General features: G+C 44.2%; 1 protein-coding gene across 1 annotated transcript; it reads left to right on the forward strand.

The window, feature by feature from the left end:
* Positions 1–11,159: 11,159 nt before the first annotated feature.
* On the forward strand, positions 11,160–12,132 carry LOC123064529 (17.9 kDa heat shock protein 2). Its single transcript, XM_044487995.1, has one exon. The coding sequence runs from the start codon at positions 11,262–11,264 to the stop codon at positions 11,754–11,756; it is 495 nt and encodes a 164-aa protein (XP_044343930.1). The 5' UTR covers positions 11,160–11,261; the 3' UTR covers positions 11,757–12,132.
* Positions 12,133–12,642: the final 510 nt, after the last annotated feature.

A 12,642-nucleotide genomic window follows, 5' to 3' on the forward strand; every position in this document is an offset into this window, starting at 1 on the left:
AATGTTCTCCCCCTCTCTCATGGAGATCTATTCGATGTAATCTTCTTTTTGTGGTGTGTTTGTTGAGACCGATGAATCGTGGGTTTATGATCCAGTATTATCTATGGAAAATATTTGATTCTTCTCTGAATTCTTTTATGTATGATTGAGTTATCTTTGCAAGTCTCTTCGAATTATCTTTTTGGTTTGGCCAACTAGATTGGTAGTTCTTGCAATGGGAGAAGTGCTTAGCTTTGGGTTCAATCTTGCGGTGTCCTTACTCAGTGACAGAAAGAGTTGCAAGGCACGTCTTGTATTGTTGCATTCGAGGATAACAAGATGGGGTTTTTATCATATTGCATGAATTTATCCCTCTACATCATGTCATCTTGCTTACGGCATTATTCTGTTTTTACTTAATACTCTAGATGCATGCTGGATAGCGGTCGATGAGTGGAGTAATAGTAGTAGATGTAGAATCGTTTCGATCTACTTGTTTTGGACGTGATGCCTATATACATGATCATCGCCTAGATATACTCATAACTATGCTCAATTCTGTCAATTGCTCAACAGTAATTTGTTCACTCACCGTAGAATACTTATGCTCTCGAGAAAAGCCACTAGTGAAACCTATGGCCCCCGGGTCTATTCTCATCATATCAATCTATATCACTTTATTTACTTGCTTTGTTTTTACTTTGCCTTTACTTTTTACTTTGCATCTATCTATCAAAAATACAAAAAATATTATCTCTATTAGATCTCACTCTCGTAAGTGACCGTGAAGGGATTGAAAACCCCTAAGCGTTGGTTGCGAGTTGCTATCGTTTTGTGTAGGTACGAGGGACTTGTGCGTATTCTCCTACTGCATTGATACCTTGGTTCTCAAAAACTGAGGGAAATACTTACGCTACTTTACTGCATCATCCTCTCCTCTTCGGGGAAATCCAACGCAGTGCTCAAGAGGTATCACTTAACGCGGTTGATGTAGTAGAACATCTTCTTGATTCAACCGATCAAGCACTGAATGTACGACACCTCCTAGTTCTGCACATGTTCAGCTCTATGACGTCCCTCGAACTCTTGATCCAGTAGAGGTACGAAGGATTAGATGAGTTCCGTCAGCACGACGGCGTGATGACGGTGATGGTGATGTGATTCGTGCAGGGCTTCGCCTAAGCACTACGACAATATGACCGTGGGAGTAAACGGCGGAGGGGGGCACCACACATGGCTAAGACAATTGATGTCCTAAGAGCTGCCCCCACCCCCGTATATAAAGGAGGGAGAGGGGAGGAGGCCGGCCTAGGGCGCGCCAAGTGGGGAGGAGTCCCACTTGGACTCCTAGTGGGATTTGGCCCCCCTTTTCCTTCTACCAGAGGGGGGAAAGGTGGAAGGAAAGGGAGGGGGAGAAGGAAAGGGGGTGCCACCCCCTTCCCTAGTCCAGTTCGGCGTCCTCCCTTGTGGGGGGTGCACCAGCCCCTTGTGGGCTGGTTAGCCTCGCCCATATGGCCCATATCTTCCATCGGGGGTTCCGGCAACCCCTCCGACACTCCGGTATGTACCTGATACACTCAGGAACCCTTCCGGTGTCTGAATACTACCTTCCAATATATCAATCTTTACCTCTCGACCATTTCAAGACTGCTCGTCATGTACGTGATCTCATCCGAGACTCCGAACAACCTTCGGTCACCAAAACAGATAACTCATATAATACTTATCGTCATCGAACGTTAAGCATGCGGACCCTACGGATTCGAGAACTATGTAGACATGACCAAGACACCTCTCGGGTCAATAACCAATAGCGGAACCTGGATGCTCATATTGGTTCCCACATATTCTACGAAGATCTTTATCGATCGAACCGCAATGTCAACATACGTTACTCCCTTTGTCATGGGTATGTTACTTGCCCGAGATTCGATCGTCGGTATCTTCATACCTAGTTCAATCTCGTTACCAGCAATTCCCTTTACTCATTCCGTAATGCATTATCCCGCAACTAACTCATTAGTCACATTGCTTGCAAGGCTTCATATGATGTAGATTACCGAGAGGGCCCAGAGATACCTCTCCGATACTCCGAGTGACAAATCCTAATCTCGATCTATGCCAACCCAACAAACACCTTCGGAGATACCTGTAGAGCATCTTTATAATCACTCAGTTACATTGTGACGTTTGATAGCACAAAAGCCATTCCTCCGGTGTCCGAGAGTTGCATAATCTCATAGTCGGAGGAATATATATATATATATATATATATATATATATATATATATATATATATATATATATATATATAGAAGAAAGCAGTAGCAATAAAACTGAACGATTATTATGCTAAGCTAACGGAAGGGTCTTGTCCATCACATCAGTCTCCTAATGATGTGATCCCGTTCATCAAATGACAAGACATATCCATGGCTAGGAAACTTAACCATCTTTGATTAACGAGCTAGTCTAGTATAGGCATACTAGGGACACAGTGTTTTGTCTATGTATTCAGACATGTATCAAGTTTCCGGTTAATACAATTCTAGCATGAATAATAGACATTTATCATGACTCTAGAAAATATAAAATAACAACTTTATTATTGCCTCTAGGGCATATTTCCTTCAGTTCAACCTTCTTTAGGAGACATCTATTTCTCAATTGACTATAAGTTGACTCAAAACGGTTTTGTAAATTTATATATGAATGCCAGAAAACAATTCACAAGTTTCTTCATACTGAATAGTATTGAGTGTGGTGTCATAGTTTGTTCACATTAGTTCAAAAATGCACTAGTACTCCAGAGTTCAAAAAATCACGGAATCTTGCATGGATCTCAAGTTGGTTCACCAATTATGTCTATTGAGGGTTATGAAATTCTAAGACTATGGAGAATTAGGAAAAATCACTTTTTAAATTACAAAAACTTAAATCGAGATTTGTATAATTTCATTGAGTTGCATAGTCGATCCAAAATCAGTTTGTATAATTTATTGTAAGTTTCCATATCTTACTAGCACAAGGTTTTGGCACATGAAAGTACATTGTATCCATCATTTCCATAGCATTCACCATACGCAACAACACGATATATTAAGGTGGCAGTAACTTTCTTCAAATCTGTAACCACACCATTCACAGCTAATCTTGCACATAGCAACATTGTTGGGCGTTGGTGTCTGGCATGCTCAGAAAACCGAACATGAAGTCCACAATCCAGTTGTACCTACGAACAACAAAGTATAGCATCCCCGTTCATATTAGGATATGCAGTATAAATTGCATAAATTCAGATTATATGAGTATCCAAGTTGTGAGCATACATCATACATAATTAGACTATTATAAACATAAACAAAGAGTGTACCTTGGTTTCTCGCAGTTGCTTCACATGACCATAAAGTGCTAGACATCATCAGAAGAACTACCAAACATAGAGCATGTATGTTGTTCTTCATATGTTCCATGAGGACTGGTTTCTTAATTCTTTTCCTCCTATCCCTATATTCTTTATGGGTGATATTTCTTATTGTGTTATTTATATAGAGGCATAAGCCTCGAAGGATCCACTCTTGCTCTTATAATATTTCTCACATTATTGTTTTGAGCATCATGAGAAATATCTTGTGGAGATTGTGTTATTAAATGCCACCTAGATTTTAATATTTGTAATTAATCACTACTCTGAAATACCATAAATATAGCACATTACATTGTGTAGCGCAAAAAAAATGCACATTAAATTGTGCATCTCCCGGAAGTAGTTGTTCCATCATGTAGCATAATAGATCCAGTTATTTCTGATAATAATCACAACATTTTTCTTTTGGATTCCACTGTGTTAACCCATTATCTATTATAACTTGAGCACTCAATGTAACGAGCAGAAAAAGGCACCTGAAAATTACTATAGACAAGCTCATAGACACCATCTGCTATCATTGGGTTTTGCATGCACACAGTTTGCAAAAGGCACACGAAACAAGTTGACCCTTTTTTCTTTTGAGCAAAAACAAAAAATTGACCCAGTCTTGTGGGCGGAGATAGGCCCAGGCACATAAGGCCACAACACGGGGCTTGAATTTTATTTACCTCTGACTGGCCTGATTCCTTCACTTCTAGGCTTTCCTGTTGCCTCTTACCTTCAGTGGGTGTATTAGCTGGACCACGACCTCCACTCAAAAAAACAAAATGGACCAGTACCAATTGAAGTTAATGGTTGAAAGTGATTTATGGTAGAGAAAAAATTCTGCCCATTTTTTTCCTTGTGTTGGTTCCGCCAAACGTTTTCTTTTTGCTTTTTTCGTCCATCAGTGTTCTATTGTCTGTTCTTTTTCCGTTTTACTTTATCATTATTTTTTCTTTTCTTTTTTTATTTTCACTTCATCTTTCTATTTAAAATATCATGATTTCTAATAATCCTCTTGAAATTTTCATAAAATGTTGACTATTTTCTCAAAAAATTACAGTTTTTCTTTTGCGAAATGTGGAAAATTTTGTATTTTTTAGTTTTAAAATGAATAAATATTTATGTTTTCATGGGAAAAAGTGAAAACCTGCAAAACCAAAAACAACATACAAAATCACTAGAAAACCAACTCTCAGCATCCTGTTATTTTGAGACACATAGTGTCGCATAGCAGCTTGCTGCTTCGATATGTTGCAATATGGCATCTGAATCCTCATATATGTCACTCGACGTATTGTTGGAAAGATGCACATGGTATTTTCCTTTTTTTTTAGAAACGCAAGACGCACATGGATGGTTTACGTCTAGAGCCATGTGGCCCAAATCGCTCCCAATTTTTTTTCTCTTTTTTTTTCTGGTTTTCTGTCGGTTTTACTCCTAATAATTGATTACTTGTTTATGTCTGTAGGTTTAAAAAATATGTAGCCGCAAGATAAAAATATAGGATTTTCTTTTCAGGAATTAAAGAAATTTTATGAATTTTCATAAAAGATCTTGAATTAAAAAACTATCCATAGGTGTAAAAATATGTTCTTTCTAATAATGTTTAGAATTTATAAAATCATGGATTTTCGAAAAATACAAATTAAAGAATGTTCTATAATCTTTTCTGCCATTTTTAAGAAGCTCATATTTAAAAATATTATTGTATTTTGAAAAAGAATTTTTTATTTCAAAAAATAATCTTAAATTTTAAAATATGTTCATAATTTTTAACAACTATTCATTCAGTTAACAGATAAAAATGAAAAGAAAAAACAAAGTGAAAAAACCAAATGAAAACCCTGGGAAATCACATGAATATGGGCTGGCCTATTTGCACTCCGCCTATGCATTGACCCGGCACTTTTTAGCAATGGGAGACAAATAGGTTTTTCCATGGCTTGCTAGACGCACGCGCTGCCAATTGCATGTCTTTCTCCTTTGCCCCGTGCGAATGCATCCCCCAACGCTCGCAACCTCTGCTGCACCACCGCTTACTGCCGAGATTATCGCCGCCCTGCCCCCTGGCATGTTGGACGCTTCGCCTCCTCTTGAGCATGGCTGTGTCGTCCCACCCAATTGCCCTTGACAATCCTACCTGGCCTTAGATATGGCCGATGTCCCCTGCCACCGATGTTTAGAATTGTCGGCTCACGCATCTACTCGCCACTTTGCCGACAATGCTACTCGCCGACCTGTGTAACTCTTGCATGTTGGCTACTTCTTATGTGCATCTTGGACTGTATAGTTTTGAATTTGATGTAGTCAAGTTAAAATAGATAGTTGGCCTTTTAAGTTTGGGAGCACCAGGCCAGGCAACTGAAAACAGGTTTCATTTTAGTCGATTTGCTCTCTCTCTCTCTCTCTCTCTCTCTCTCTCTCTCTCTCTCTCTCTCTCTCTCTCTCTCTCGCACGTGCACGCACGCTCGCTTGATTTAGATCCAAGGCCTCATCGTCTTTGTCCTTCTCCCATCGGAGCGACAATGTTCTTCTTCCTCACTGAACCTGTGATCTCTCCTCCTCCGATCCTTAGCCCGCTAGCTACCTTGCTTCATGTGAGACCCGTCCGAGCACTTACCAAGGATGTTACAACTTCTCCATCTCGAGCTCGAGCTCCATCTAATTTGACAGAGAAGCCCCCCCCCCCCCCCCCCCGCCCCCACTGTGAACCGCTTTGTTATTCGGATGTGACGTTGTGTCGCTTCATGCGAGGCCCAGCCTCACCCTCACTTGCAAGGCCACCGCCTCTTTGTCTAGGCTCGGGGCTTCTCTCCTCTCTTGGGCAAACTTGACCGACGTATTTTGTAAGTCCAGGAAAGTGGGAAATAACACACGCGTCTAGATTATGTTGTACATCATTGTGCAATCGAGCAATAATTTTAATGCCTCCGTATGAGATATTTTCTTAAGAGTTATAAACGTTTAATTTTTGGTTTGGAGTTTGCTCCGACTCTGTCTCCGCCACTGATTGTACTTGCATACAATGAAGTGTAGAGTGGCAACATCCAAATGGCATTTCTAAATTACCAATTTCGACCACCAGACTCAACTTCCTACCCAAGGAAATAATCCGGATAGTGTCTTTAATTGAATTCATATATCAATCATATGATCTTGCTTTTTTTTCACATGCTCATGTATCATAAAAATATTTTTCATCTATATACCATAAAAGGTCCCAAAGGGGCTGATCTAATTAATCCGTGGCATCAAACCATGCTAATCCAATGATCTAGATTTCTCCAAGCCTCCAATGGCGAGCACTCAAAAAAATCATACAAATGAAACAACATACATTTATTTTAATTAAAAATCATGTATTGGCAAAAAAGGAAACAAAAAAGAAAATAAAAAAAACAATTAGATGAAAAGAGTAACAAAAAAAAGGTTGGAGTGAAAAACGCATATACGGAGTATCAAATAAAGAGGCACCAGGCGGCAAGTCTGGTAAGCTATCTCAAAAAACAACAACCATGATAAGTAAAGAGGCCGAAATAAAGCTAATCAAGAAAACATGAAGAACGAAAATTAATGAATTGAAAATAAACAAAAATATAAGGAGCAGAAAGGTATAGCGCCGGCGCACCCTTTGTGACGGCACTATGATTCCCGTGAAGTGAGTCTCAAACCATAAATCCCTTATTTCGTGCAAGTGCAAGCCGATGGATTTTATCTATCGATAGTCTTACTACTTTTGCTGGTTGATGATTTGGCAACTGATTTGTAAAAAAAAATCTCGGATCTTCTTTCCGCCTAACGAATATATATGTAGTTATTAGTTCTTTCCTTCGCTGCTAAGACACCAAGGGATCCGGCTTGCCTGCTCCATTCCCATGCTCCCATCCGTGCTCCCACTTCATCCTACGGCTGTCATTTTCTCGTCCCCAAGGGATCCGGCTTGCCTGCTCCCTTCCCAAGTCTCTTCCGACACCAAGCGCATAGATAGAACCTCCTGGAGCTTGATTGACGCGCGGTGACTGTTTTCTTCGCGGAGCTGCCGAGAGACTTTGGAATTTAGTTCGACCCGGGAAAAATCTATCACGATTAGTAAGTGCTGTGCTGTCCAAAGATTCAACCCACGATGGCGCCTCGACGTCTTTCTCGTTAATGGCCACCGGATAATGCATTTCCCACACCAAACTCGAGCCAGGCGACTATACTCACCACAGCACTCTTTGAACTGCGTGTTGATTAAGAAGGAAGAAATTGCCGGATGAGTACGTAGCGGTTGCTGTTGATCGATGGTTACTTCTCGTCGACTAGTCCGCAACATGTCTGTTGCGATCGGAAGCTTTTGCTTGGCCCGAAACTTTCGTCGGCATATTTCTCGAAAGGGAGAATAAACCTGTGCATCCGGTGATAGCACACACGCTGCCATGTTATTCTTTGGATTGTACGTACACAGTGGCGAATCTTGGATGAAAATGAAAGGCAGACTCAACTTCAATACAAGGGGCTGGAACGGGAAACAACAGGCTAGATGCTTAGACGGTGGGTTGAGATGGGCTAGAAACTAGTAGTAAATTTTCGTTTTTTTAATTCTGAAGGGCAGGCTTGAGCCTGTTGAAGCATGCCCAGTAGAATCGCCACTGTACGTACAGGTACAGTATTGACTTTGGTGGCAATGGGTGCGAGTGCGAGGCGAATCACGGGCGTACGTGCCGTCGGGATCGGATCAACCAATCCACAATTGGCGGTGGAGAAGAACAGGGGCGTCTGAAGACCACAGGGCTGTTTGGTTCTAGGCCTAGCATTGCCATACTTTACCACATATTTTTGCCAAGCTTGCCTAAGGTTAGTTCATCAAAATGAAAGCCACAAGTTGGCAAGCCTAAGGAAATCTTGCCACAATTTTTGTATGTATGTCATGTGGGACCCAAGTGTGGCTTGCCAAAGGTGTGGCTAGAACCAAACACTTGGCTAAATTGGTCAAACTTGCCTAACTTTAGGTGTGGCAATCTTTGGCAAAGTTAATCACAAACCAAACAGCCGCCACATCTTTGGCCGAAGAAGATGCACGTGTGGTTAGGAAAGTTCTACTCTAGAGTCTATGGATTGGACTATATATTGACTGCAGCTCTAGTACTTCAGTAGACACGTCGCCCAGTCAAACTCAACGACTAATCTTGTACTGCGACAACAAGGTTGAAAATTTTAAATCTGGTGACGCAGAGGCTTTGGTACGGCGCAGAGAGTTAATGAAAAGCTTCCTTTTCCAAATCACAAATTAATTAACAAGAACATCGACGAGTCACCTACAGTAAGAAAAAATGATGACGACCTGTCCATGTTAGCTAGCTAGCTAGAGGCTCGAATCTTGCATAGAACCACTAAGGAATACGCAGACCACACCAAGAAGTATAACTGTTGCGCCATCGTTACCTCAACGTCGATCGAGATTTACGACAGATGCTGATCAATCAATTAATTAATTAAGGGTGCCGCCCGTACTATACATACGTGGCCGTCCTTGGAGACGACGCGCGATCTGCCTGTCGATGACACACCAACAACGTGTGCGTGAGAACGAGTGTGAACGGATCGTCGTCGAGCCCTTAACTCGACGACGTCGACCGTGCGACACGTTGCCCCACACCCGTGACGAGTCATGCGTACGGCGGCTAGCTCCCGGTGAGTTGCGAAGCCTAGCTAGCATCCGTAGCGAGGTGACGAGGATATGCGAACAAATTTGGGCGACGTCGCGATCGGACTGGCCCGGAAAAGTTGTGCCGGCTGCCGGGGAGGGACCGTTTGTAACTCAATTTTCTAGGTTCACTGTCCCGTTTCGCTCGTCGGAACAAACCCTAGCCACTTCACTCCACTCTTCTCTGCCACCTGAACTCATCTGCGGCGGTTTCCGGTCAACTCCGGCATGGCAGGTAGAGGATCGGACTCCGACCACTCTGAATCCGCCGACTGAGGTGTCTTCCGTGCGGGGTGGAGGAGGCAATGGCAGTCCGCCGCTCCCGCGAGGACAGCGCGACGGATTTGTCCGCCGCGACTCCATAGTATCGGCTAACCGGGCGCTCAGACCTCTGGTGTTGGATCCTCGCGGTTCCGGCAACTGGAACACCTCTCCTTCCCCATCACCGGTCAGTCCCACCGGGAACGGGCGGCCCGCCGTGGGAAGGAGAGGATAAGGGCCGCCGAGGCCCGTATCATGGTGGAAATGGCAGCTAATGCGGCGCCGCAGGCGGCTGCAGAGGAGGAAGTTATCCGCGCCCACATTGTGAAGAAACAGCAGCGGAGGAATACGCGCGCCATCGTCTGAGAGCAAAATTTGGCTGTCTGTGCCATGGTCGTACTGCCATCGAAGGAGGTGAAGGCGGACAATGATGGCGAGGACAACTCCGGCGACAAGCAGATTCGGCTTGATCCATATTGCGTCTTCGACCGGTACTTCCGCGAGAAGGACAACAAGGGAGCCAGGAAGGGCCAGGGCAGCCATGGATGAATTTTACCCTAGCCAAACATACCAAGTTTTGATAGTATGATGGCATATTTAGTTAATAGTGATTGAGTAGCCGAACGATGTTTTTGCATCGGCCGTAGTTGCATGAGTTTGTATGAATTTAGATATGATAATTGAGGTGTCTGAATGTGAATGACATTATTTTAGGGATGCCCGGTCAATGCCATGACCACGGACGCCCCCGTCCGCGGGCGTTTGAGAGGCCGGATTAGTCAGGCTGTAGATTAGGAAAGTGCTCGAGAGTCTATGGATTGGACTATATTTTGACTGCAGCTCTAATACTTCAGCAGACACGTCCCCCAGTGAAACTCAACGTCTAATCACACAGCTGCTGAGCAAGTGAACTCATGCGACAACAAGGTTGAAAAATGGAAATCTGATGACGCAGAGGCTTTGGTACGGCGCAGAGAGTTAATGAAAAGCTTCCTTTTCCAAATACAAAAATTAATGACAAGAACATCGACGAGTCACCTACACCTCCACAGTAAGAAAAAATGATTAAGTCCCTGTGAGGACCTGTCCATGTAAACATTGTCCCTAGCTAGAGGCACGAATCTTGCGTAGAACCACTAAGGAATACGCAGACCACACCAAGAAGTAGTACAACTGTTGAGCCATCGTTACCTCAACGTCGATCGAGATTACAACAGAGGCTGATCAATTAAGGGTGCTATACATACGTGGCCATCCTTGGAGGCGACGCGATCTGCTTGTCATCGTGGAATCGCGCGACACGTTGAGTGAACAACAACATGTGAGTGAGAAAGAGTGTGAACGGATTACACATCCAGGCCATAGCTCGACGACGTCGACCGCGCGACACGTCGCCCCACACCCGTGACGAGTCATCCGTAGCGAGCCGACGAGGATATGCCAACAAATTCGGACGACGTCGCCGTCGGAACGGTCCAGAAAAAGTCGTGCACGGGAGGGACCGTTTTGTAATCCATCTTTTGTTGCTTCACGTGCGATATTTTTTGGCGTAAAATGGCGCTGTGAAGTGTTTTTGGATAATTTTAAATGTGTTTTTTAGGTGCATCGGGTCTGCTTTCACCGTTGCTCGGATTTCTCGCGTGTGCTTTCGTGATCGTACCATATGAGTCCATGCACAAAGCAACGAAGCAAGGACAACTCAAGCTACAGAGACAGGTGCAGCTCCGCGGGAAGGCGCAAGGCAAAGTAGGTGGCAGGTGTCTATACTTTCGTCGTCCATATATAGCCGGTGCCTCGCCATTAGCCAGCTCCAAGCATTCACAAGAGGAAACGAGCTACCTAGCATTCGGTACGGGAATTCGTTCGGTACGCAGCTACATACATACCTCCAAGCAGAGCTAGGTAAACTAGAGGAGGAGGATGTCGTTGGTGAGGTTCTTCGACACGCTGGCCCTGGACGCGTGGAACCCCTTCGGCAGCATCTTCGGCACGACGGCGTCAAGCGGAACCGACGCGTGGCTGGCCAGCGACACCACGGCGTTCGCCGACACCTACATCGAGAGCCGGGAGACGGCGGAGGCCTACGTGTTCAGCACCAGGCTCCCCGCGGGGGTCACCAAGGAGGAGGTCAAGGTGGAGGTGGAGGAGGAGGGCAAGGTGCTGGTCATCGCCGGCGAGCGGTGCCTGCGGAGGGAGGCCAAGAGCGAGACGCGCCACCACGTCGAGCGCAGCAGCGCCACCTTCTTCGGCAGGTTCCACCTCCCCGACGACGCCGCCTTGGGCCAGGTCAGGGCCGCCATGGACGACGGCGGTGCGCAGCTCACCGTCACCGTGCCCAGGGTTGGCGCCGCCGTCCCGGTGACCATGCCTGAGCCGGCAGTGGCCATCGAGGTCGTCGAGGTCAGCCCGTGCTGATCGCCGACTAATACGGCAGACGTACACGTACGCAGTAAAGTGGCTGTTCCTATGTATGATACTTTCTCCGTAAACTAATATAAGAGCATTTAGATTATTAAAGTAGTAATCTAAACGCTTTACAGAGGGAGTGTGTTCGATCGGTCCGCAGGGTATGCTCTGTGGTTTTGCTGTGATGCCATAAATTGTGGCGCTTGGTGTACGTAAGTATACGTACTTCCGCATGTCTGTGGCTTGCTGTTGTGAGTGAGCTGCATGCCTGTAATATGCATGCATATTTGCCTGTACTATTGCATGTCAGTTCTGGTGTTCACGGTCAAATTAATGAAGTGTTCACAGTCAAGTTAATGAAGAACGAGCCTGAATCATTCCACTACTACTACCTCTCTTCTGATTTACTAGTTTCCCTCATATTCCGCGTCTAGTTCGACCATGATTCTAACTAATAAAATATATTATACGTATCCATTACATTCAAATATAAATTCAATGTAATTATTCTTTTAGTCAAATATGTGGTTAAATTTTGACGCAAAATACAATGAGAACTAGTAAATCAGGCCGGAGGTAGTACTCGCTAAGAGCAACAATCAGACTAGGCAATCAGCACTCGTATGCGCCAGCAGACACGTCCAATGGCCGGTCAACCCTCGGAAGTTTGCGTCCGTAGACGTGTTCCTCAAAGCAAATCCTCAAATCCATACTAATATCATGCAACGTAAATTAACACAAGTAGTTAAACACACACATGTCACTGGGCTATCAAAAATTGACATGTTATACTAACTAGGCATGATATGGCAATAGAGGAAGTTCATCCACCAGCACCCTTGTCCTTGCCCTTGCACTTGTCTTCGTTGTGGAAATAGTGCTCAAAGATGCAAAA

This window comes from Triticum aestivum, chromosome 3B (genome assembly GCF_018294505.1).
Source record: "Triticum aestivum cultivar Chinese Spring chromosome 3B, IWGSC CS RefSeq v2.1, whole genome shotgun sequence".
NCBI lineage: Eukaryota > Viridiplantae > Streptophyta > Magnoliopsida > Poales > Poaceae > Triticum > Triticum aestivum.